General features: G+C 39.8%; 2 protein-coding genes across 2 annotated transcripts in view; one reads left to right on the forward strand and one right to left on the reverse strand.

The window, feature by feature from the left end:
* The first annotated feature begins 66 nt into the window (after nucleotides 1-66).
* On the forward strand, nucleotides 67-7,145 carry c13h1orf131 (chromosome 13 C1orf131 homolog). The gene is made up of 8 exons (XM_056764237.1): nucleotides 67-137; nucleotides 210-620; nucleotides 1,594-1,847; nucleotides 1,983-2,042; nucleotides 2,148-2,243; nucleotides 3,333-3,419; nucleotides 3,529-3,566; nucleotides 3,659-7,145. The coding sequence occupies exons 2-8, from the start codon at nucleotides 533-535 to the stop codon at nucleotides 3,780-3,782; spliced, it is 747 nt and encodes a 248-aa protein (XP_056620215.1). The 5' UTR covers nucleotides 67-137; nucleotides 210-532; the 3' UTR covers nucleotides 3,783-7,145.
* A 51-nt stretch (nucleotides 7,146-7,196) lies between these two features.
* LOC130434955 (E3 ubiquitin-protein ligase TRIM9) overlaps nucleotides 7,197-27,474 on the reverse strand; it is a 38,197-nt gene continuing 17,919 nt past the window's right edge. Inside the window, exons 4-10 of the mRNA XM_056765394.1 lie at nucleotides 25,563-25,673; nucleotides 24,663-24,816; nucleotides 21,532-21,689; nucleotides 20,428-20,566; nucleotides 17,827-18,130; nucleotides 8,368-8,530; nucleotides 7,197-8,134 (exon numbers count right to left, since the gene is read on the reverse strand). Of these exons, the coding sequence (XP_056621372.1) occupies nucleotides 8,090-8,134; nucleotides 8,368-8,530; nucleotides 17,827-18,130; nucleotides 20,428-20,566; nucleotides 21,532-21,689; nucleotides 24,663-24,816; nucleotides 25,563-25,673 (1,074 nt within the window). The 3' untranslated portion in view covers nucleotides 7,197-8,089. The remainder of the gene's footprint in view (nucleotides 8,135-8,367; nucleotides 8,531-17,826; nucleotides 18,131-20,427; nucleotides 20,567-21,531; nucleotides 21,690-24,662; nucleotides 24,817-25,562; nucleotides 25,674-27,474) is intronic.

Consider the following 27,474-nt stretch of genomic DNA (forward strand, 5'->3'; position numbering starts at 1 on the left):
CCCGCGATACCTCGAAAGCCGTGTTTTCTTATATTTTAAGAACTGTTAACGTCATACCCTGCCGTGTGTCACAAAAATAAGATTGATTGATTTTATTCAAGAACGATCGCCTAAAAGGTTAAAGGAATTATTACCTGGTAAGATTACTTTGAGACATTTTATTTGTACGCCAGAAAAATGTATTTAACTTTAACTTCTGCATATTTTAGTTTAGGAACATTTTGGGGTACAGAATTACAGAGACGAAAACATCTTGATTTCTGAAAGCAACTCAACGGAGGACAAGTTATTCTGGGCCTCGAGCGCCCCCATCAGAATTAAATGGATTTACAGACCAAAACAATACATTTCACTTCTACGCTTCTGTTTTGTCACATGGGCGGTGAGCCACTTCCGGGACTGAGAACTCTAGAGGGTACACGAGAAGGGACATTTCGCATTTGGTTTACACACGTGAAACCTATGCGTGAAACCCGAAAACATAAATACGACTAACAGTTTGGTCCATAAACGATTTTTTAATACTTAAGAAATGAGCGTTCCAGGAGATGATCGCGCGACAGAGCCGGATGACGATCATTATTTCCTCGATCAAGTGCTGAACAAGTTGTATGATTTTGGTGAGAAGGTTTCATAACGTGCTAACAGACACACTAACACATCACTTTAGTTTATTTACTGAAAACATCTTTAAACGGACTGATAACACGGTTCATTCGTAATGCAGCTGGGCATGTTGCATTGTGGGATACAAAGCGTGTTGTGTTGACTGCTATGTATCTAACGTTCTGCCATCATGATATTGTGGTTGGTCATCCAGGTTTTTCATTCACAATCTGGATACTGAGCACAATATTCCAATGGCAGAAGCATTGCTCGAATTGAAGGGGTAACTGGGGGGATCCGGGACCCCCCATAAGGCATTAGGGACCCCATAAGAAGTAAAAGATAGACTTGGGGGATCCCTCAGATATTTGTATTTGAGTAAAAATTATGATGACAAATGTGATTAAATTCATGCAATGGAGATGGTATATTTGGTGAATTAATTATTTACAATAATTTATGTTAAGTTTGTTTATGGGCTGGTTGCCATGTCTCTTTCAATTTGAAACGCCCCGCCACACATCTAAAGACCGCTACAGGCCGGACAGTGAAAGAAGCCTTGTTTTTAATAAATGTTATATAGTTATGCATATCATTATCCAATATATTGTGTATTTTGTATAAATTGTATATTGCGAGACGAACCCCCACCAAAAAAAGTCTTATGAGGGGGACCCCCATAAGAGTTGGTTCAATTCAAGCACAAAGCAGAAGTACTTTAAAACACAAAACCATAAATATTTTTAAGTTTTTGTTGTTAAATTTTTCCTGCATGGGTTTCTTTATTCTTTATTATAGTGCCTTTATTGTTACTGGTATTCTTTCTATGGTTTCTTATAGAACATAATTATTTTTCTATTAGAAAAGTAAATGAAATTAATTAATTAATACATGATATCATGTCCCTTCTGTTTAATCCCAATGTTATTTTCTGTAAACTGCTTTGTTGCAACAATACTTTAAATATTAATGTTTTGTCACGTTCAGGTGATGGTGCTGGAAAAAGGAAATCAAAGAGGAAAAGCAGCTCTGCTACAGAAGACCATCATGAGAACGATACACAGGACAACCCACGGACCAGCCATAACACTTACTTAGAGCTGCACGTGAAAAACGCCTCAAACTCCACAGTATGTGAAAACACAGCATCTGAAACTCAGCGATCCACCGTGGAGGTTGTTACATTCATTGATCCCAGGAAGAAGCACAAAGGACCAAAGATTGTTGAACCGGTGCAGAAGGTAACAGGAGGAATAGCAACGTGTCTCTGGTCTACCCATGTGAACCCATCTGCTAAAATCATAGCTCAATAGTGTACACATAAATGTAAGCTGCTCTTGAATTCGTTTGTGTTAATTGTTCTGTTTATTTCTCAGGTGTCTGATGTCAAAGAAAGTGAGAAAACAGACTTGGAAAGTAAACTTGCAATAGAAAAGGTGAGATTGTTTCTAATGACTGTATATATAAACTGATTTTCTGCTAAGATACGAGTCTGACTCTTTCAATGCCACATGAACGTGTTGTAAATGTGTCGTCCACAGGCGCGACTTGAAGTTCACCAGTTTGGACTCTCAGGGTATAAGAAAGGGCAGCAGAGGGTTTTCGAGCAGGACAGAGCCATCATGCTGGGAGCCAGAGTGAGTTCAACACACACATCCACTGCTTATATATAGTATATACAGGTACTGTAGGTCTCCACAAAGGATACTTGACTCTCAATTGTTCTTGTAGTCGAAGGTTAGCATGTCCCTAAACTTACATCAATGCAATTCAAACACTTATTTATTTAACACTGCAATTTTTTTTCTTTTGGTTAAATATTAACACAAATCATCAAGTATATGAAAATCCTTCTCTAGGTTCACAGTGGTACAGTTATAAGTAAGGGATAACGTACAAGCAGCTGGTTGGTTTCGCAGAAATAAGCCCTGTGAGTGTTATCTTGTATCACACTGAAGGGTGTTATTTTGCAATAACAGCCAGCTGCTTGTACATTATTCTGCTTATTAAACATCTACTTACCACATGAGAAAAAAAATAGCCATGAAATGTGAATTTGAAATATGTTCGCTCATTTTTACCGAATGCAGACCTTTTACTTTCGGTTTTAAGGTATAAAACGACATTCAAACGTCACAAACAGGCAATTTGTTTTAATCTTTTGTTAATATTAACGTCATATGCTATTAAAAGACATTTATATTTAATTTGTAAAAAAACGGTCGAAATTATTAGCTGCATCCAGATAACGGTGTGTTATTACTTTTGAACGGTTGTTTTCTGGGAATAACAAACCTGCAAAAGTCACGACTGGCCAATCAGAATCAAGCATTCCAATGAGCTGTGTAATAATAATGATCAATTATATGAGCTGTAGAGAATGATTTTTATGACATTTGTTTTACACTAAAGGAAGCTATAAAATCTAATCTGCAAATGTATGTTTCAACAAAGACGGTGATAGTGAGGCAAAAGTTACAGTTTGCAGCTTTAAAATCAATTTTCACTCATTTTCTATATTGGAAATGGATTTTTTCACCAATCTTGTCGCTTGTGGAATCTGGGATTGTCTTTTTCTAAAAGTAGAAAGTGATGCTTGACCAACATCTTACAATGCAACATAGTAAAGTTATTTTATATAAGTTATATATTACCTTCTGCATCTGTGATGTCTGAAATGGTGGCTTCTAAATTGTTGGACAATCTTTCAAACATTTTTTTTGCAGCCCCCCAAAAAGCAGCATGTTAACTACAAAGTGTATCAACAAATGATAAAAGAAAAGAAGTTGAAAGAAAAGGAGGAAGCAAAGTCTGTAAGTTGAGCTGTTTAAAACGTAAACAGTTTTTATGGGTGTCACATGTCAAGTGCAGGATATGCCGTAAGGTGGTCTCGCTAACTTTATACTGTATGGTTGTTTTCAGGAGTTTCAGAAGCAAAAGGGGAAAGGAGGAAGAAGAGGGTTCGTATAAATATGTCATTTTTACTCTGCGACATTGAAAAATACTCATTTGGAATTGTTGATTTTACAATCACTGTTTTGTTACTTTACAGTCCTGAAAGAAGTAAATCATCCTCTGGAGGGCAGCTTGGAGGGCAAGTTGGACGCTTTAAAAATGGAGTGCTGGCCTTGAGCTCCAACGACATTGAGAAAGTAAATTTTAAAAGGAAAAAGTAACACTGGATGAGTGACTGGTTCAATTTTCATAAAAATAATCCAAGACGCACTCTGAAGACAAGAAATTATTGAGAATCATGTTTTGAAAAGACTTTCCATCATCATACCTAGAATACATTTACAGTGCTCTTATTGTATTGTTTGGACTTACAGTTGCAATTAATTTATAATGTTAGCTTGATCTTTTTAAACAAAACCACAGAGGAGACCTTATTGATCTGTTATTACAGTTTTATTGTTTATTAAAAGGGAAAAGACACAGTTTTTCTTCAATACTATGTACAAGATGTACAAAAGATCACAGCAGTAAATAAGTCAATGTCACAATATTTCTACGTGTGTGTGTTAGGGATTAAAGGAAGGATGTGAAAAACAGCTTGTTTTTGCTTTAAGCTCTTTAAGGAACAAAAGTACTAATTCTTCATTTACTCACCCACAAGTTTTTGCAAATCTGTAAACATTTCTTTGTCGTGATGAACACAAAATATATTTGAAGAATGTGCAAAGCAAACTGTTCTGGGGCACCATTGACTACCATTGTATTTTTCCTAATGTGGTAGTTAATGGAGTCCAAGAACTGTTTGGTCAAGCATTCTTTCAGTTATCTTTCTCTGTTTTCATCAGCACATTGAAGATTTGAAACAAAGAGAGGGTAAATGACGATAGATTATTTTTATGTGGATTTGATCAGCACATTCTGCTGATAATTTTGCTTCAATTACAAGCACTTTAATGTCCCCGTTTGTTTTGTTTTGCCCTCATACATATCATAATTCCCAAGCAGCGTCTCCATTTGGCAAAATGTCTATATCGGTTGGGAAATGTATCGGTCTGTATCCAAGTTTACAAAGCAAACTGCTGCTCAGATGTTTCATACGGTCAATTCTGTTTCCGTCTAATTCAACTATTTGAAGAGAGACATATTTCCTTATCTTAACAATTCCATATTAGTATTAAAATGCTTTAAAAATCAGTTTTATACTGACCAGAGATTTTATTAGCTACATAAACATACATTTTAAAATATACTGTATTACAAACAAATCCAATATGACATAAGACAACGCTGTATAATGTTTTGACGAGCATCATCCATATCATTAGTATTGGATTTAAAGGAATGTTTAAAACAAGTTAATCTCTATTAACACCATCTGTAATATGCTATAAATTATCACAAAAATTACAATAGAATACGGAAAAATTAAAATATTGAAATAGAAATCTGTTGATGAAGATTAACTTGAATTGAACGTAAACATTCCTTAAAAAAAAACAGATTTCTTAATCTGTCTCCATTTATTACAAACCTTCTGATAGTTCTTGTCAGTCAACACAAAGGGATCAAAGCTATTTACATGAAACAAACTCTTGATAGAATTGCATTACAGTTATCAACAACATCCCATGCTTTACATTAGTGGGTCATCATCTGTAATATTAATATCTGGACAAATAATACATACAAATAAATATACTTCTCTCAGGTCTCCCTGATACATCGTGTAATGGAGGTATAAACTTAAAATACTCTATCTGTTATTGCATGGTCCTCAAGTGGCTCTTTATGGTAAATGTTAAATGCGTTTTGATGGATGTAGGTTCTATCTAGCTTAAGTTCATCTACACAACTGACACTAGATGGCAGACTAACTTTCTGGATCAAAATCAATGAAATGAATGTGTAACTCAAGGGCTCTTCATCGCTTTCACAGTATTTACAGCTGTACAACATGCAAACACAACCCTCATGATATGACTGCATTCTGAAATCATATGTTCAAAAAAGATGAAAATTCTCATATTGAATGGTGAGATAAAGTGTTATTATTATAGTTTTATTGTAATAATATTTTAATTTGCGTAAATATTTGTTATAGTTTTGTTATGTGCTTTGTCATTTTATAATTTGTTTTTATGAAGCTATATTAGTTGAATTCATTTTTATTTCAGTTAATCATTTTTGTGTTCATTTTCGTTTAGCCTAAGTTGTTCAAATAATATTTAGGCAGATGTTTTATTTGATTTCAGTTAACAAAAATGCGTTATTAGTTTTTGCAAACTATATTAACGTTATGTAGCTTAAGTCCCATTAAACGCTGACTTGCTGGTTAAAAATGTTAGAGCGATGTTTAGTTGAGCCACACTGTTTTATGGAGGGATGAACCGAAGAATGGCTTAGTTAGTTAGGAGAAACTATTTTATCATTAAAAAATCAGCTTTAGATTTATTAAGTTTAAGGGCACACATCTATCACAGTGTAAAGAGATTTCATTGGTAGATTCTGGTTTAATATTCACAACAGACGTGTGATTTCATGCGGCACTAAGAAGACCAATCGACATGACAGTATTGCGAGAGCTTCCCCAAAGCTATGGAGTCGAACCGAAGTCTGGCACGTATAAAGCACCAAGACCTAATGTACTACAAATCTGGCTCTGCCTTTGAAAGCGACATATGCGTTTGGGGTAATGTGATGTCACAGGTGGCGCTTTTGACCAATGTTCAATTACTGTCGTGTCATTGGTTACTTTTGTAATTTAACAACATATTTGTTTCTTTTTAGTGGTATCACCTAAACCAGTGGTTCTCAAACTGTGGTACACCGACCCCTTATGGTACTTGAAGGACCCCTAGTGCTACGTGACCCGACAGAAAATAAAGAATTCTATATATTACCGTAATTTACATTTTGTGTTTTAAATTAAAAAAATATGTTTAATACATGATAGATAAATGCAAGTCCCCACAAAGTTAATAAATCCCTCATAAGAGTAATTTACAGAGCCCTGTTTACAGTGCTCTACAGAAAAGTGTTTTGTCTCAACTATTACTGCTGACTAACTTGAAAAACATGGAAAAAAACATGTTCTTTAGTTTGAAAACAGCTGGTAAATACAAAACTGTTTGTATTATTTATAATACTTTAGAATTGGAGGGCTTGGTGTAAAGATAAAAATTCACAGCTCGACTATTAATTTGAGTGTTTATTCGTATGATTTTCTACAGCAGTCATAAGGTGCTACTTGATCTGGAAAGTTTGAGAACCACTGCGCTAAAGCAATCGATACCATTACTATTGCCAGTACATTCATAATACCATAATTTGAGATGTGAACACACTCGTAACCACCTCGTATCAAACTTGCATAACTATTACAAAATAAGCAATGACCAGTAAAAATGTTAAACTTATCAAGGTGTCAAAATGAAGCTGGACAATAAAGACTTACGACCCAAGCCATATCTTAACACCAGACACTTGGGATGGGGCTGTTTTGACAAACACTGTAAAAACTGTAATTTTACATCATTTTAAGGTTGTTGTATTTACAGATTTTTCACATATAATGTAAAAACTTGTGAGTTAAAACCAATAAATTACAGAAAAAGAATGCAAATTTACCTGAAAAAAAGCCCTGCTGCCAGAAAATCTCTTTTTATGTGTGTTTATATTCAGTGAAATACGGTAAAAAAATGCCAGAAAAAACATGAAAAACATCCTTTTATGTGAAAAATCTGTTTTATGGTAAATACCTACTGTATTTCCTCCAAACATCATCCTATGAAGATCAGAATTTGTGGATTTACTGTAAACGTCATCACTGGTTTTTTAAACATGAGTTTGGGGTTGTCCAGGATATATTCAAGCCCAAATGTTGAGGCCAATTCTCAAACTGTGAGTAAACCTGAGAAATGTATCTCGTGAGCAACTGACCTGAAACCATCCTTCAAAATGTCGACCTCGCAGTTGTTCCTTATTTTAATTCCCCTTCCCGGGATAATAAATGCCTGATTTGAATGATTTTAATAGTCTGTAAACACGGGAATCATTTGTAAACAGTGAAATGTAAATTACTGACAGGAACACGAGAGAAATTTATTTACCCCACCCAAATTTATTCCAGCTGCAAACACATGAAATGCCTGATATGTTAGTTTTAATGATTTAAATAGCATTTTTCAAACTAGGTTCATCTTACTTTAGATTTTCTTTGAGGTATGAGGCAGAACTCTTAAAGCTTGAAAGCGTTTGTGCTCTGGGCTGTGACTCCAGCATCGCCCCCCCCCCCCCCATCGGGACATCCTGCGGTTTGTTCATCTGTAAACATGGGGATGATTTGCAAACACTGATATGCAAATCACTGACACGACCACGAGAGAAAGAGATTAAATATTCAGGAAAAAAGTCTGATTATTTATCCCAGTAAAGTTTTATCAGCTTTATATGTCAGCTCAGCGCTGGAGAACATTTACTGTGCCGTTTGATGCAGAAGGTCTCGCTCATTCTGATTGGTCAGACATGATCACATGATGTTCTTCGGGAGCTCCAGACCTGTGAGCAGAGTCACCTGTGTAAAAAGACAATAATAAAACAATACTAGAATTATTTCACTCACAATATAATTCCTATAGTTCCATTCATATTATTTCATAAGGATAAGTTTCCTTCCATTTTAAAAATGTGAAAAAGGGAAGAACAAGTGACCCTTAACTTTTCAAGGGTGATGTATGACGTTAGTTTATGTCTCATGAACTTCATAAATAACAACCAGTTCTTAGTTACCAACATAATGTTGCTCACCTGAACATTGCGGTTAATACTGACTGCAGGCATGAACACGCCCTCCAGATTCTCGAAAGCCACGGGTCTGTGCTGCTGTTTGTTGATGAAGAAGGTCAACGTGTGTTTGGTCAGGTCTAACAGAATCCCTACACTCGAACCTTTAGTGATGCCACCTTCAGCCCTGCAAGGGGACATCAGTTACACGGGACATTACAAAAATGCAAAGGTGTGAAATGCAACTTCTGTCCATTTGCTTGCTCACTTGGTCAAGCATTGTGTTAGCAACACAACCATCATGAGTTCCATTCCCAAGTACACATATAACATTTGAATGCATGCTGAATGAAAGCCTTTGTCAATTGTGTAATCTTAATATTTGTATGATCTAGACAAGCTCATAACGACAACATCACTTTCATTTGTATTTTAATTGTAGCCTTGTAACAAGAAAATGTTTGTGGATTATCAATTCAGTAAGACATTTATGAATTTACTTCGTAGATATTTAGATTTTCCAGCCAGATAGCAAGTAAACCCTGTTAAGTGTGTCAGAATAAAAGTTTGTGTTTACATAATATATGTACAGTACATATTAATTGTGTATACATAAACACAAAAACATACACATACATGTATATTTACCAATAACTCAAATTCTATATAAACGTTTATTCATTTTTCTCTTTTATATTTTTCTTAAATACATGTACATGTACGTGTTTGTGTTTATGAATACAAAATGAATATGCACATTACACATACATATATTCACGAGTTCACCCTCGCAGATAAGCAGCTAGGTTGTAGGATGAATTTGTAAAGCATGGATATGAAGGTTATGCGTATTTGGCGTGCTGTGCTAGGAGTGGGCTCCGACTCTACCCTGGTTAGGGCAAGTGCGCCGGGCTCGGAACCGGCTCGAGCCCAGAACACATCCCTCAAATGCAGATAAAGCTGAACAGCCGACGGAGCACGCATAACCCCCAAAAAATGCCCTGCTAGGCGTTACGGATGTACCTGCCCAAGTATTAAATGCGAAAGGATGAAGGCCCCTCTGGGCTATCGCTGCTGCGATGCTGGTTTCAGGGCGAGTTGTGTCTGCTGCTGAGGGAGACGAGTTGGAAGCACAGGCCCCTGCGGGGGCGGTTGCAGCTAGGATACTGGCTTCATGGCGAGTGGTGTCTGCTGCTGCAGAGCATGAGTTAGAAGCACATGCCCCTGTGGGGGTGGTCGCTGCTGTGATACTTGTTTCATAGCTGATGGTGTTTGCTGATTCAGAGCCCTGGTTGGAAGCTCAAGCCCCTGTGGGGCATTCGCTGCTGCGATACTTGCTTCCTTACGAGAGGAGACTACGCTGCAGATCACGAGTTGGAAGCTTGGGACTCTGCGGGGGCGTTCACTGCTGCGATACTTGCATCGTGACGAGATGTGACTGTGCTCCAGATCACGAGTTGGAAGATCGGGCCCTGCGGGGGCGGTCGCTGCTGCGATACAGGCTTCGTGACGAGATGTGACTGCGCTGCAGATCACGAGTTGGTAGCTCGGGGCCCCTGCGGGGGCGGTCGCTCCTGCGATACTGGCTTCATGGCAAATGTCTGTAGTGGGTGGAGACGAGAGGATGAGGGCTCTTCGGGAATGTGGTTGAAGAGATGGAAACTGGGCTGGAGACTCTTCCGGGGACTGTTGAGGCTCATAAGGTGAAATAAAGAGTGCCTGGTAGGTCGGTGGGATGTCGATGTCTGGAAACAGCGTGGAGCGTTGCGTTTGGAGGTTGTGATGATGGGGATGTCGGAACCATCTGAAACATGCTGGGCTTCTTAGTTCTACCCGATGGTAAAACTGTGGCTGGAGGGAGGCGACTGAAGGAGACTTCCGCTGTGGTAGAGTGCGTGATGGACTTACGGGCCTCTGCTGGGATGATTGCTGGGAGTACTTGCCTCCGTAGAGGCGGTTGCTGTATTGATGCTGGCTTCATGTTGAGAAGTGTCTACTGCGGCAGAGCACGGGATGAAGCACGGGCCCCTGCAGGGGCGGTCGCAGCGGCGATGCTGGCTTCGTGATGGTGATTTCTTCGTCGAGGTGGAACCGCTGGCCTCTTTGGAGTTATTATTGTACCGATGCTGACTTCAGCTATGGAGTCTGTCACTGCCTAGTGCAAGATGCGAGTGTTAGCCCTTGAGGATACGGTCTGGAGCAACGTGTCTTCACGTTGAAGCGCTGGTGATTGCTGAGGTGATTGCTGCAATGGTTGGGTGTCCTGCTGGGGAATATACTGCTGAGGTGGTTGAGGTTTGACCTTGTGCTGGGTGACTGAGGAGTTGTTTAGACGATATGGGAAATGAGGGTTCGATGGGCTTCCCTGATGAGTGAGAGGTCTGTTCGGATGTAGCTTCTGAAAGCTTCCGATGAACAGCGGCCGAGTACTTGGATTTGCGGCAATGAGAGAGGCCCCTTTAGGGCAGCTATGCGGAAGGAGTGACTGGAAAAGTTGTCTGCTGGGATGCCGGATTGTAGCAGGATGGCTTTGAGGTGCTTTTGAAACCAGAAGCGTGTGGCCGGGTGATTAGAGTCGTCGACGAAGAGGGGGTCCAATGCAGCTGTGGTCCGAGATTTCTGAAGTGAAGGAATGCTAAGAGGGTTTGGTACGGTTGAATCGGTGACTGGAGGTTAAAGATGTAGATGAAATGGCCTCTCCTGGTTTGGTCCGTCTTGCTTTGCTTGATCAAGTATGATATCGTCTCCGACTCCATTACTAGTAGATCAGACATGGTTGGGTGAATAGCGGGGTTGAATTTGGATGTGGTGGAGATTTCCGAGCATCTTAGAAAACCGAAGAATGCCACGGTGAACATGGCATCAAGTGTGCGGGCGGCGTGCGAGGAGCGATATCCTTTGCGGAGGGTGGAGACACATTTGGTGAGAATTTCCAGGGTTATGGGTCGCCTGGCGTCTGGACGGGTGGGTTGGGCTCTCTGTATGCCTTTGATGATCATGGATGTTTGGGAGCGGGCTATGGCTGTTGATGGAGAGTTGAAGATTAATTTGTGGAAGAACTGGATTCCGCTCAAGTATCCTCTGATAGAGCTGGCCTGAAGGCTTTTTGCTGTGTTAAGAAATGAGATGTAGGAGGTGATGGTGAGTAGAGAAAATTCTGGGAAGGGAATGCTGAAAGCCTGGTGAAACGATCTGAAGCTTCCCCACGCCGTAAGATATGATTGGTGGGTCCTGGGGGAAACTGCCTGGGTGATGAAATTGAGAGAGGCATCGAGAAGGGTATGCAGTGGGTGATTTACTGGAAGATTAACTCCGTATAAATTGGTATAGGAGCTGGCATGGGGTCCGCTTCTGGCGCTACCCTCTTGAACTTCTGCCAAAATCTGCGCTCTGATGCCGCTGGGCACGTGCGGAGACATGCTCGCGCTACCGTCGTCAGCAGCGCCAAAGAAATGAGGATTGGGGACCGGAGCCCGTGACTCTAGTGCAGGCAGCCTCACGCTAGAGATAGATTCCGGCGCCTCGGGCCGTGAACCCGGGGCGGGGAAAGCAACTAGCTGAGTCAGGCTCGCGCTAGCGCCGGCAGAACCCAGCGCTTGTATCAGCGGAGGCAGCCTCAGTCGAGACGTTGTACTGCACATCGAGCTGGGATGCCGCGGGCTGCTTGAGGTGCTCGGCAGGGTAACCATGATAACACGGAGCGCTGCCTAGACTTGCCAAAGGCCTGCTGCGGCGGCTCGAGTGAGGGAGGCTGTGCCGAGCTGCGGAGGTAGATTGTCCGTGCAGGGAATGGACGGGACCCCGAGCCGAGCCCGGCTCGTCGTTGGCGGCCGGTCGAGCCGACCTCAGCAAGGGGGCTTCGGCCTGGGATGACTCGTTGAGGTTATAGAGCTCTGGTTTCGACATCCGCCTACTAAAGGGGACGTCCGTGTTGGAAAGGGCCAGACAAAGGCTCCCGACCGTCCACTTGCGGAATGCTGGTATCTCGGGGATCGCAGAGGCGTATGAGGATGCCGGTGAAGGAGATGGATATCGCGCCGGTGGGAGAGATGACAAACTTTTCCGCTTATGTGCATGCCGCTCCAAGCGGCAGATCCGACGGCCCCAAGGTGAAGCTTGGGAATCTACCATATAATCCAACCCTGAGCTGGTGTGCGCATGATGGCGCTAAAGGATCTGGAATATTATGAACTGTAGAAACAATGTGAGTCTCAAACATCGTGTTGAAACTGGAACGATGTTGAACCTGCGATACTGGTATAGCTGTTGCCGTGGCCAATGAAAAGTGAGGGCGTGGCTGCTGCAGTTAGGGGAGGGATGGAATGGCGGTTGTTTGAGCAGCTAGCGGAGTCAAGCTCGCGCTAGCAGCGGCGTCGATTAATGCGGTCCAGAGACCATCGTCTGATTCTCTAGCGGAGGCAGCCTCAAGCTAGAGATCGACTCTGGCGCTGCGGGCCAACAGCTTGGGGCGGGGAAGGAGAATGATTGAGCCGGGGCTCTGGATGGTTGCTGGCCTGCTTGGCCTGGGAGGATTGCCGTGTAATCTGCTGGCGATTAATGCGGTCCGGAGACCATCGTCTGATTCTCTAGCGGAGGCAGCCTCAAGCTAGAGATCGACTCTGGCGCTGCGGGCCAACAGCTTGGGGCGGGGAAGGAGAATGATTGAGCCGGGGCTCTGGATGGTTGCTGGCCTGCTTGGCCTGGCAGGATTGCCGTGTAATCTGCTGGCGAGGCATTTTCCAGCGCTGCGAGCTGAGATGAGGCGGGCTGCTGAAGGCTCTTGGCAGGGATTTCCGTTTTGTGGAGGGCGGGGATCGTGTGGAGCACTGAGGCGTAGGACGACGCCGGTGAATGAGGTGGAGTTCTTGTCGGAGGAAGCGAAGATGAGCCCCTTTTTGTAGCTGCTCGCCTAGCAGATCGGCGGGGCTGGTGGGCCCGTGGCGAAGCTTGGGACACGGAGGGGGAGTCCGACTCGGAGCTGGAGAGATGGGAAGCGCGTGGCAGCGCTGAAGGGTTGAGAGTGTTTGGAGCGTCGGTAATGACGGGAGTCTCGGACATGTTATTGAACTGGTCGATGTTGAACTTGCGAGAAGCATCGGGTGAGACTGCTTGTCTATTTATGATGGAGCTTGCTTGAGCTGATAGGGTGAATGCTGTGATTGCTGATGTTGTACCAGCCGAGATGATTGTGATGAGGTCACATGCTCGAGCTATATTTGATTGCTGATGATATACAGGCGGGCTGATTATATGCTTAGGTTCCTCCCGAACTTTGTTAATAAATTATAATTTATGCAAACATTCTTATTCTGGATGCGATTAATCGCGATTATTATGCCAAAACGGCAAAACTGCAATTTCTTTGGTTCCAGTGTTGCTACAGCTATTTACATTTATGCATTTGGCAGACGCTTTTAATAACCTTTGTGCGGCAAACACAATGTTCTATCAAATGAGCTCCAGAAACAATAACTGTTTACTTCTGGAGTATTGAAAATACACATCAAGAACTACAATAGGGAACCTAAAACACACTTTTGTATTTTTAAACATTTGTAAATCCATCAATACGTTTCTATAACATTCTCCCTCCTAACAGACACAGTATAACAAAACTACTACGGACATCCTACTGGAGCAACTCTTTAAACTAACGTCACCTTACATTCAGCTGGATGGAGGAAAATCCAGGGAAACACAAAAAAACATATACATTTATAACAAAAAGTAAGGAGGAAAATGCATGAAAAAACTGTTATTAGTCTCCAAACCTTACAAAATGGCAACCTTCCTTTATAAAAGTAAATAAATGCATTCTGAGTGAAACACTGTGTTTGTTTAATGTTACGACCCTATTTAGTGAAATTTAAACTACATTTATACATAGCTGCTGTCCTTCTGAAACGAATCATTATTAGTCATCCTTTATGTTCGTCAATTGGTTCTGCAAAAACCTAACCAATATAAAGGAGAAAAAGTGCTTGACAACACAGTATTTCATCATTTAAATAACACAGCATATTTTTATTTCCTGGATAACAAGGAATTTGCAATTTGAACATCCGAGGTTTCGGAAGGACAGCGACTATATGGTTCCATGCATCTAAATATCATGTGACAAACTAGACACTAAAGAACCATCAAGATTTTAAGTTATGGATCTGTCACCCTCATTTTGCGAAATAGGCACGAAATAAAAAATTCACAAATTTTGTTTTGCTTCAGAAGACATTTGCAAAAAGTTGCATTTGCAAAAACAAATAACTTAAACAAATAAATGTCAAAAAACATGTTTTTTAAATTGTGCATTCAAAGAAATATCAATCAAAATACATTAGGTTTTTTTTGATTAAGTAATAGTAATTTAAAAAAATACAACTAACAAACATGATAAAACACAAAAAATATAATAAGACAATACATTTTTTTTAAACAAAGTTATATGTTTTTGCAAATAAATTCTTTATCTGTTGAACAACTTTAGGTAAACTATTCCTAATTATATACATAACTATGTTTTAAGAGGTGTATAAAGAACTTTTTATCACCTTAGAATGAACTATTTCTATCTACATACACCACGGGTCCCCTTACATTGAATTCACCATGTTGTTTCTACAGTAGACCTAAAAGGACAAACTGCTCTACAGAACATGTTTCGTAAATACGTTATCTCCTTCGGCAAAAAAGCGTAAACTTGACGACGTCGTAGTCCCGTTTCAGCCACCGTAGTGCTTCGAATGGGAGGGGTTATCGGTGGAGTGAGCATTTGGTCGCTAAATTTCATGCACTGGACCTTTAAAAAAAAAAAAAAAATCGTAGCCCAATGGATAGAGAGTTGAACCCGTGACCAGATGGTTGCTGGTTCGATCCTCAGGGCCGGCGGGTAAAGATTGCGGTGCCCTTGAGCAAGGCACCTAACCCCAACATGCTCCCCGGGCGCTGCAGCGATAGCTGCCCACTGCTCCGGGTGTACATGTGTTCACCACTTGCTGTGTGTGTGCTCACTAATCACTGGATGGGTTAAATGCAGAGGTCACATTTTGGGTATGGGTCACCATACCTGACGAATTGGTCACTTTCACTTTCACTTTTTTTTTCACTTTAAGTAGGTTAATACATACAGTAGACAAGGGCACAATGTGTAGGATTATTAAGATTAGTCAGTATGTCCTCTGACTCACCTCAGTCTCTATAAACAGACGCAGAATATAACATCACAGCGAGCATTAACATTCTAGTGTTATTATCAGCCTGTCTGTGAGACTCAACAGAGGACACAGAGATCACATGGACAGAACGTCGGATTCACATTCTGTGCAAAGAGATATTTACATCCACAGCAACTAGAATGTTCATCTTTAGTGTGTTTCCTTAAAAAGTCCCTTAAAAAAAGCGAGTTATCTTAAAATTCTGCAAATTAAACCTAGATCATATATACCAGTCTTTCTCAACTGGTGGGTCAAGAGACTTTTATTTTGAGAGACGTGCGTGAGAGCTGTTGGCAGATGCCTGTGAGAATGAGCGCTTGCTTTCCCAATTCAATCCGTGCGTCCGAAATCTTCCGTACTATATAGTAGACGAAAATGAGTCACGAGTAGTATGTCCGAAACCTCAGTCTGCACAAAACAGTAGGCGAGAAATACCCGGATGGTCTAAATAAATAGCGGAAAACATCAAAGCGGGTCTTTGTATAGATCCCTGGGTACAAGCTGATGTTAATACGTCATAGGTCAAAGAGCATACGGGTCACATGACAAAAAACATGGCTCATGCAGTACATCCGAAATCTGTTCATACTTCCCCCACACATACTATATAGAACGTACTGTTTTATCGGTCGATAGGTAGGCACTTCATTTAAATCAGTATATACTGTCATAGTATGCGATTTAGGAGAGATGTATGCTGAGTCCGAAATCGCATACTGAGAAAGTACGTACTAAATTTGAATAAGTACCTTCCTATCAGCCGTTAAAACAATATGTTCTATATAGTATGAGTGGGAGTAGTTTGAATACATTTCGGACAAACTGCGTCCGCCATGTGACCTGTATGTTCTTTGACCTATGATGTATTAACAACAACCTATACGTAAGCGTTGATTAAAACATAATTAAGTCACAAGAAATGAATTTATTGGCACTTACATTAAAAACGTATTTATAAAAAATTTGACCATTGTTCAGTGTAGATATATATAAATAATAACAGCCGGCGGCCCCTCACGGCCGACGCCCGGCGAACAAAACAAATCACAAAACAAAAACACAGAAGTAAAACATACATACAAACATAAAACATGTTCGGGGCCGGTCCTCTCTCATTGACGGTCCGGTCGCTGTTTCTTTTATGCTCCCGATCTCCTACGTGATACGAGACCGGTGCACGCACAGCTGGCGCCCATTAACAATTACTCACCGGTCTCGAACCACGGTCTCGCCACGCCTACTCCACCACACTCAGCTCCCATGGCATCATGGGATAGAGAAGTGTCCATCCGATCCACACTCACGAATCTCAGCGGAAGCAGTAGACCATGGGGGTAGTTCTCGCCTACTATTTTTTGCATACTGAGGTTTTGGGTATACTATTCATGACTCATTCTTAGTTTCGCCTACTATATAGTATAGAAGTTGGCGATTTCGGAAGCAGCGGTAGTCTCAGCCTCAGAAGCCCACGGACGGTTGTCTAAACATCTGGTGCATAAGGCACTTTTCTTGAAACACTTCAGCACGTTCGAAGTCGTCATCTGATTGGTCATCTTGACAAAGGATTTCCGGGAGACGTGGGTGTCGTATTCTTTAACGGACATGCCTGGAAACATCACGAAGCCGTGTGATCTAAGAAGTAAGCTGCTGTGTTTACAACGGTTGCAATAAGAATTCAACACGTCTGTTACTGCGGGGACATTTCCACCCCTCTAAACATGAATTCAAAACAAAACGTGATTGGTTGCTTTACCTGTCAGTTACATCATCTTATGGGCGGGCCTTGGAAAGAGAAAGCGGCGAATGTGCAAATGCAAAATGTGAAAAATCTTCACTGAGGCACAAAAAAAACTACGAGCACATATCTGTTACTTAGAGTGTTAGCTGGGAAGGATTTACATGAATGTATGATATTTATATTCACAACAGTTTATGTTAGTATTGTGTTTTCTTCATGGTGACTCTTGTTTCCATAGCCCCGAAATGCCGTGTCTGTTTATATTACGGTGGTGACTCAACCCAACAATTAAATTAAAAAACGAGTTTGGTGCTGCTATTTAATAGTCGTAACCCTAATTTATAGGCTGTTCATTTATAAGCCTAAAAAGTGGGTGGCGGCTTGATGACCATGGGAAAATGTGGGTCTCATGGCCGAACCAGTTGAGAACCACTGATATATACAATACAGGTGAAAATCTAGGCAAAAATAAATGACAGTGAGGATAAAATCTCAACAAGTCCATCAACAATTTCCCCACAGTTAAATGCGTACCTGTTGGTGTGGGAGTTGTTGTGCATGAACCAGGAGCGATTGTTGTCCACATACATGGCCCAGGCCTTGTCGTCTTTTCCCAGCATCATGTCCTTCATCGTATTAATCCGTGCCACACCGAACGCAGGGTCAGGGTGGTTGTCATAGCGATCCACTCTGAGTTCCCAGTAATGCACACCCTTGGAGAAGGCAGCCGTTCCGAGTACAACCCGATCGTCGTAACTGTTACACGTCACCGTCTGGTTTTCATTGGACAGAACGATGTCTCTGTGAGCCGATGTGGGGTCGAAGGTGAACCACGCCACTGCAGATGAAAGATGAAATAAAGAAATTCATGTTCATGTGGTTCTCAAATCTGTTTGTTCAGGAAAAAACACATTTTACTAATTTATCTGATTTTCAGATTTTTTATTTTTAGAAAGTGTGATTTCTCTGGTGATATTTCAGTAGGGTTTAGAGCATGAGTGACACTAAAGACACCTGTAGCACTTTTAAAGAGGATATAAAACAGCATAAGTAGAACCATAATAATTGGCTGCACACAGTGTCACATAAAATATTAAAAGAGTTAAAGGTATGAAATATTAAGGCTGGTACAGTCGTTTCTTATGTTTGACAGCAGAATGTATTAGGAACTCAAGCTGTGCTAATAAAAGGTTTCTTCTGAGATCAAACGTTACTTTGCTTAGTTTTATTTTACACCAACCTACATTAACCTTTTTTAGCTCAGGCAGTGTAACTTTTATTGTGGCTTTGTAAAAATGTGTCTAAATACTGACACAGGCACATGACACCTCAAAAAGTTGCTTGATAAAATAACCAGAAAACATTTCTGTAAACTCTAGGCAAAGCGCAGCGACTTTGAAGATTTTGAAAATAATAATAATTGAGTTTTTTATGATTCTAAAATGAGGAAAGAAAATATAAAGAATGAGTAAGTTGCCCTTAAATTTTTAACTGTAGAGCATGTTTATATTGATCTATATACAGTGCTGTGCAAGAATGCAAAGCATCTCGTTCCTTTCTCTATATTACTCGCGGTATTATTTTATTAGTTCGCATTACTAGCGCAAAAAAAACCCTAACGCAACAGGAATTGTCATCGCTCATCCAGATGTGTCAAACCGTAGTAGTCCATAAACTCTTCGCACGAATATGCAGCAAATTTGTGTGGAAGATGCGATCATATCTTTTTTTAGCAAAGTAGGCCTAAGTAACAAATGTGTACAAAGTTGCACAAGCTAGGCTACACAATGCAAGAGTTACACAATGCAAAAGTTACACAATGCAAAATGTGTCATGCGCATCATCTCCTCCACTCGCACACATCACACCGGGCCGGGCCTACTCTGCTGTATTGTGTAGCCTAGCCTAAGTGGAACATGGAGCTTGAAGATATATAAAAAAAAGAAAAAACAGGAGAATTAACTTTGAGCAAGTTTGGAGGAAAGTCGGAGGTCTGGAATTTTCTTTGTTCATCATTGTTTAGTTTTTTTTACATTTCTTCATTCGGATCCATTTGTGATCGATTCCATTATGAATAAACAAACAACGCAGTTTGCATGCTTCGGCCTTGTTGGATTATTCATTAAGATGATTCTGAATAGATTTCTGTAGTTCAAACAACTCGGTATTGAAGTTGAGAACATCAGTTATTATGGCCCACATATTTAATAAAAATTGGGTTTAAATCGGGCTCGTGCTCATAATTACAGATAATGTGTCGGGCCGGACTCGGACACAACGTGCACAGGTTTGGGTAGAGTCGGGCTTGATTTTTTGGCCTCGATCGAAGCTCTAATTGACTTCCATGATAAAAATGTATTCAGAGGTGCCACTTTTCTTCCTAAATTTCTCAGAATATCTTCTTTTGTTTTCAACAGAACAAAAACATGATACGATCCTTTTTCCTACTATGGTAGTCAATGATGCCCCAGAACTGTCAGTTAGTAACATTTTTCCAAATATCTTCTTTTGCATTCAACAGAACAAAGAAATGTATACAGGTTTAGAACAACGTGAGGGTAAGTAAATGATAACAGAATCTTCATTCTTGAGTGAACTATCTCTTAAGTGGTTGATCTCATTTGCTATAGTGTGTCAGTAGGAAAAATCAGTTTAGATATCCAAAGATTTCTTATGCTGTTATTTATTATAATCCAGTATGCACACAACTCCGGTGCATACAAAACTCCCATTGGATTATTACAAATAATGGCATAAGGAATTTTTGGAAATGTACTGATATTTCCTACTAGCACACTAGAGCAAAAGATATAAATAAATGACCTAAAACCATTTTTATGGTACTAAAATGCCCAAAGACTTCATCATCATGTATTAGCATCTGACATTAAAAAACATTCCACTCTGTTTATGGGTTCATATTTTTGTAATTTTACGTCTCTTTCTACACTACGAACTTTGATCCATGTAAAATATTTTTAAGAGAACCATGCACAGCAGGGGTCTCTTCAGGATCAGAAGCCACACCAAGAAAAGAGAAAATATAATATAAAGCTAAAAGAAAACTTGTGAATGCGTGTGCATGAGCAAAAGACAGAGTTGTAAACATGTTCAGAGACACAGAAAAACACGCACCGTCAGAAGTCTTCAGAACTACAACTTTACTGTAGGATCCCACGCCGGCAGAGTTATACGCTTTGACACGGGCGTTGTACGAGCTGTTGAAATGAAGGCCGTCAACCGTACAGACAGTCTCTTTACCCACATATACCTCCTGGAAGATTGACATACAAAAACACAGACAGACAAGAAGAGAGAAGTGTCAAAGCTGGAAAACATCTTGCGAAACATTACACATTTCTGAAGATACGAGTTAAACTGCATGTTTGTAATAAATTATAAAACAAGCTGTCAACCTGAAATTCTGTCAGCTCTCAAAAGGTAAAATAACATTACAAAATAATTGTTTTCATAATTTTTTTACATCACGTAAAGAACCTGCTGTGGAAATATAACCTTGATATCTTTTAAAGTCCCCCTGTAGTCGATAATTTTTTCCCTTAAATCTAATCTTTGACCATCAAAATGTCTTATTTCAACATTTATTTTTTCGCTTCCTTAATAAAGCTTGTAACTATACACCTAAGCCTCCTTAAATATACGCAGATAAATTAATATGCAAATTAGCCCCTCCTCCACTCAGTCGCACAAGACAATTCCAGATGCTGGTAAAACTGAAAGTGAAACTGAGAGCTTACACAGCAGTGCAGCGATTGTTTCTGCCTCAATCTTTATATATTTTTGCTTCAAACTGCTGATCCACAGGGGTCAAATGAGTGGATGTGATTGGCTATAGGTTCATGACCTCATTAACTGGGACATTTTCAAATCGGATATTTTAAACTGTCTTTGGTAAACTGCTGTAGTTTTGTGAAGAAAATACTCAACAATGGTTTAAATTGTAAATTTGGACATGTTTTTTCTTAAATCACACAGGGGGTCTTCAATATTGACTGAGTGAGACCATGTTTAAGACAGAAATCAATAGATGAAATCAAACTTTGATCCTCTTTATCAATTTTTTTTAACCTGCTTTTCACAAACTGGGTCACATTTGTGTAATCATTTGATTATATAAATTATTATTATATCATATAATTAGGGTAACATACCAAGCATAACCCTATTAATATTTCATTCTATGCTAAAATGTCATTTGTAAATATTTGTTCAACACACCCGGTAAGGTCCACCGTTGCCGTCATCTAGCTCCAGCACGTAACCTTCCAACGACAGGGCCTGGACTGTAGTTATCCTCCAAGCCAGGGTGGCGCTGTTGTTCCGCGTGCAACATTTTTCCAACTGCAGCAGCGGGGCAGGGGGAACCGTGGGAGTCTCTGCAAGAAGCCGGCATGTTTACGGTTAGCATGGACCGTCGTCCTCGAAGGTGTCGCAAAAAGGTTAAACAAGGGTAGACACGGAGAGACATGCACGGGACCAAGCACTTCCTGAAAGTCACGGGTGCCTCTAAAACGTACAAGGGAAGGAGTTGTGCATTAGGGTGGGTTGGGAGTTTTAGGAGAACGGTTGGAAGTGTAGCAGCTCTGAAATACCTCCTGCGATCTCTGCCTCTTTCTGGCCATCTGCATGCATTTGATTGAATAATGCAGCCTCCTGACCATCTGAAAGATGACAGCGGACAAAGCAGGTGTTGCACGTGTGAGTCTAAAGGTTAAACTGAGGAGATTACGGCTCATTCACCTCTGAATAAAGAAAAAATACCATGGATGTGTATGGATTGTGTGAAGTCTGAATAGCCCCAAGTGTTTTTCTGAGTCAGATATCTTTAAAATAGCTTGCTAGAGTCACAATAAAACATTGTTTGGGAACTAAATGAATCCTGATATTAACCTTACCATACATGTTGATTTTTAAGATCAAAACACTTTTCAACATTGCTCAGTTACTGTGGAACGCAGAATCAGAATCAGAAGGTTAGGAATCTTGATATGAAATTAAAATTTCAATTCCTTTTATCAGTTCCTGTGTGCAGATTTACAGAAATGTGTATGTGTTAACGTGTGATCTGCTTATTCTCAATAAAAGCCCTTATGAAAATTTATCATATTTTACTATATTAACCATAGTTTAACTATGGTATTCGTAGAAAAGCATAGTAACCACAAATTTACAATAGTTTCATAACAGTAACTACAATTTAACCATTATATTTGCCGTAGTATGATAATACTAGTGGTGGGCATAGATTAATTTTTTTAATCTAGATTAATCTAGATTAATTCCAAGATTAATCTAGATTAATCTAGATTAAAATGGCTCATTTGAATTCTGCCGAAGGCATTCAGAATATGTGTGCTACCCAAATAATGACTAAAAGTAAGTCTTTGAGAACGGGTTTCTCAAGCCAGGTGGCGCATTAGACCAGGGGCTCATCTCCTGTTTCCAAAATGCATCACAAACTGCTTGAGAAAGCTGTTCTACTATGATAATTGGTGATGAAAATTAAATTATGTTCAATAAGATGAACTTGTGTTTACTTCCGCATTAGCTAAGAGATGATTTCCGTTTAGGTGGTACTTGAGACTGGAAGAGCTCCTACAGTACATTTACATTTAGTCATTTAGCAGACGCTTTTATCCAAAGCGATTTACAAAGAGTGAGGGAGCAACAAGCGATATGTCATACAGGAGCCATAATACATTAGATCTCAATACAAAGTTACTGGTTTCAACTAAAGCTAGACCAGTACCTGTTGAGAGAAAGTTTTTTTTTTAAACCAATTCCGCATTGCACAAGGTGCAAACAACCTTAGTCTTGTCGATGTTTCTATTGGGAAGCTTCTTAAAAATTAATATTCCCTGAAGCAAACCAGGCGGCTTCATAGCTGCATCCATGTTAGGATCTCACGTTTGATGCGGTAATTTCACAGTAACGTTATGTTGTGTTCAGACCAAACGCGAATGGCGTGTCAAGCGCGAGTGATTTATATGTTAATGCAAAGAGCCAATAGACCTACTTGCTGCGCGAATCGCGCGAATGAAGCCCTGGTTATGAGATGATGAGGCGGCTTCTGCTTCCGCGAATGACGCGAATCACGCGAGTTGAAAAATCTCGTTCTCGCCCCGTACAGTGCAGTTAAGCTGGTATACATCCGCGCTAAAATATCAAGGTGAAAGTCATCATAGCTTGTGTAGTATAGACCCAGCTCCCAACCCAACTTTGAGAATAGATTAACGGCGACATTTTTTTTAACGCGCGATAATAGTCTCACTGCGTTAACGGCGTTAACGCCGTTAACGGCCCACCACTAGATAATACACATTGTAATAAATCGGACAAAACATGGTTGCTATGTGTATATACTAAGGCTGTTAACGTTAACGCGATAACGCATGCGATTAATTGTTTCGGATTAATTTTGAAATATTTTGACGATTTTCTGTCATCATTGTCATAAAATGAGGATTCATTTGGAGATAAACTGTGAAATTATTTTTCCATCCTGCACTACGTTGTTTAAATAGAAAATGCATTTATGCTCATTTGTGCGCCCATGGGCGTGCAGGTCTAAAAAGGAGGTGTTTTCAGGCACAGTGTTGGCACGTTGCTATTTTGAGGAAGTGAAAAAAGACTGTGCCATAGACTAACTCAAACCTGGTCTATAGTCTAAAGTCAATGCGCAATATTTTTTTGGTTTAAAAAAAGAGCACATTAGTAGAAAATGGCCTCTGGGCGGGCCAACAACGCGCTTTCACTTTATACTTATTACACATTACTCATTAAGTGAATCGGGACAACCTGTTTAGACCCTGCACCCCGGTGCACCAACCATTTTCCCGTTGTTAAACTAGCAAAAGTGGAAACCCTGCTCTTTAGATCATGCGCTTAGATCGTGAAAATGTGCTATGATTGTCTAAAAGCTATGTGTGAACAGTAAGTAAAAAATGTTAATCGATTGACTAGTATACTATCAATTTCGCCATACGTGTGTGATTAATCGCAGTTAATCGCACGAAAAGGGTGCGATTAATCGCAATTAAAAAAAAAAGTTATCTATTGACAGCCCTAGTATATACTCAAACGGTGCTCATAAATATATGTTTTTTGCAAACCAGTCAATGAGCAGGCTAAATTACCATACAGGTTCATATCTCAATGTTCTTCTTCGTTTTTTTAAACTTTGAAATTGAAACTAAGAAAAGATAAGAATCGGAATAGTTAAGCAGAATCGTAATTGGATTTGATCAAATTCAAACCATACCCAACCCTAGACATGATGCTCTTACTTATGTCTGAACAGCTCCATATTATTTTACTTGAATGAATGAATTTTCTGAATGAGTGTTCACCTTTACTCTGAGTGAAGTCCAGTTGGAGGATGGTCTGCATCAGGGGGTCTGTGTTAACACTCAAGGCAAATTCCGGGCAGACCTTTGGCTCCAGCGCACTTTTCACCCACTGATCCTGAGAGCCCTGGACACGCTTTATCAATGCATCCGAGATCTTACAGACGAACCAGACAGAAACGAGATGGGGGAACATCAATAATCCACAGTGATTGGAGATATAGGCACCTGCCTACAGTACTTCACTTATATTAAGATTAACTGAATTTATTTATCTGCACGATTTTACACTTTTGAAAAATGTTGGGTTCTGGAAAACACCTAACGATACAAAGTCTGTCCATCCCGGATAAACCAAGACAGCCTTTCAACCTTATCTTATCATATCTGTACAACCTCCAAAACGGTTCAGATGTTGATTTTAGATTAAATTAATCTCATGCATTATTGCCTTATTTATATTCCCCATATAAAACCCGGGAATTACGTCTAAATCTATTAACGCTAAAAATATTTAGTAACATTAAAAGCACCCATTTCCAACAATTATTTCCGGGTTGATCAGGGAAATATCCTTAATCTGAGCATTAGATGACATGGTTTGTGAGGGCTCTAATAGCAACATCACAATAAATACTTCATAAATATTTCAGTAATGGGCATTGATCTGAAGCAACTTTCACTCCTTGAAACATCAATTATTGAAAGTGTGGACTCATCCTTTCAGTAGAAATGATGTACATAGCAGGTAAATAATTTCAGAAGAGCCCTTCTGAGACCATTATATGGGCTTGAGTTTCATTTTTACTATTAATCTGTTGTGTACATAGAATTATTTTCAAATACAGAACAGTAAATAGAATAGCAGATGTCACCAACTTGTGTGTTTTTGTGTGTGCTTACCTGTAGGAATCCGCTGGGATCGTTCTCCTTAATAACCTCAAGACAGAATTCCATCATTCCTGTGGTCTGCCGGAGCTTCATGGTGCAGTGGGTTATCTGATCCTTCACAGTCTGAAACACATCAGGATATACACTTAAACACTGATCACATAAACAGTAGGTAAATCTTTAAAGAAACAATGTGGAGATTTTAGCGGCATCTAGCGGTAAGGTTGTGAATCCCAACCAATGGCTCACTCTACCCCTCCCTTTTGAAGCACTACGGTGGCTGACACAGGACAAAGACGTATGCAAGTTTTTGCTTGTTTTCCAAAAGGCAAACGAAACTCATTCTGTACTGAACATCTTCTATAAAGCAGTTTGTCCGTTTAAGATGAATTCCTTGTAAGCGAACCCACTGTGTATGTAGATAGAAATAGCTCATTCTAAGGTAATACGATTTCTTACACAACTCTGAAGACAGAGTTTTGTTTTGTATACTGCATTTCTGTCAATAGATCCTCCAAAAAATGACACACTGTACCTTTAAATGTGGGTCATGTCCGTGGCTTATAAATTATTATCAATATCCAATCATCATCGTCCATGATTGTTTTTCTAGAACAAAATTTAATCTCAAACACACCATGTGGGAAAAGCCAATTTTTTATTTAAAAATATGGTGATGTCACATAAAACCTGGTATTCAGCTTACTGATTTTGTAAAGCTGCACACTAAGCATGAAAATGAACTCAGATTTGAACTCCTTTTCTAGATTGTCTTTAGATAGATAAGATGATAGATTCGATCAAGAAATGCATTTTCTTTTCTTTAAATAGTAGTGTTCTATATGAAAGGTACTTGTCCTTTCTCTTGTCTCAAATATAGGCTAAAATAGCAATCCTGTGTCATGGGGTGAATTAACTGACAGTCAACTGTGTTCCTCAAGTATTACTGCAGAGTTTAACAAGAAACTTTGACTCAATCTTATGTTATTATTAGAAAATGTATTTTTCCATCAAAGCATGTGCTCTTTTAGAGCTTCACGTGCGTCATTCATGGAGCCTTCAGATAGTTCCAGGATGTTTTGTTTTTTCTTTTAATTCTTCATTTCTTTTAATTTTGTATTCATTAAACGACTTACGTATTTTAATACGTTAAAAGTTTACCTCAGTTGGTCTGTTTAGCCGCAGCTCAATGCATTTCTAGTAACTTTTGGGAACTATCGAGAGGCTCCATGAACCACCATTGCTGTGAAAAAAACTGTTCCATTGGAGACATCGGATTTGACACGACTCTCTCTCTCTCTCTCTCTCTCTCTCAGTGGCCCTGAGTAGTTCTAGGCCTCAATAGTGATTTTAAGCCCCAAAAATGTATCAAAATGTAAACTAAGTTATTGTCCACTGTATTACCAGTAAAGGTAACCAAGTGGACAGAAGTTAGCATGAATGTCATTTTATGTCCAAATATTTCCCAAAAAAATATTGTGGATTTACGTGTAACCTGTGATCTGTTGTTCCTTGCTAATTTTTCTACTCTTCCTTCCCATGTCCTGTGTGTTACTGCTGAGTTTTTCATTTTCCAAAACCCTCAGTTGCCCATTGTACAACAAAATAAACGACACCAAATAAACCTGAGCTTGGTGTACAAAATAATTTAATTTCAAGAGTTTTAATCTTTCCTGTAGCTCAGTGGTAAGAGCAGTGCGTTAACAATGCAAGGTTGTGGGTTCGACCCCAGGGGATTGCAAATACCTATGTAAAATGTATAGGGTAAAGCAATGTAAGTCGCTTTGGATAAAAGCATCTGCCGAATGCATAAATGTAAATGTAAGGTCATGACCGTGTTTTAACTTATTTTTAAGTTTTTCTTTAAGTGTTCTCTTCAAGAAAAGAATGACATAGAACCATCATTAGAATGTTTTCCACATTA

The sequence above is a fragment of the Triplophysa dalaica genome, chromosome 13 (assembly GCF_015846415.1).
Source record: "Triplophysa dalaica isolate WHDGS20190420 chromosome 13, ASM1584641v1, whole genome shotgun sequence".
NCBI classification, from domain to species: domain Eukaryota; kingdom Metazoa; phylum Chordata; class Actinopteri; order Cypriniformes; family Nemacheilidae; genus Triplophysa; species Triplophysa dalaica.

Bases quoted from the DNA above. Each gene is read 5' to 3' on its own strand.
- c13h1orf131 (XM_056764237.1), top strand. From the start codon at position 533: ATGAGCGTTCCAGGAGATGATCGCGCGACAGAGCCGGATGACGATCAT. The intron at 1,848-1,982 runs GTAACAGGAGGA...TTTATTTCTCAG, and splicing joins TTGTTGAACCGGTGCAGAAG to GTGTCTGATGTCAAAGAAAG. The intron at 3,567-3,658 runs GTTCGTATAAAT...GTTACTTTACAG, and splicing joins GGGAAAGGAGGAAGAAGAGG to TCCTGAAAGAAGTAAATCAT.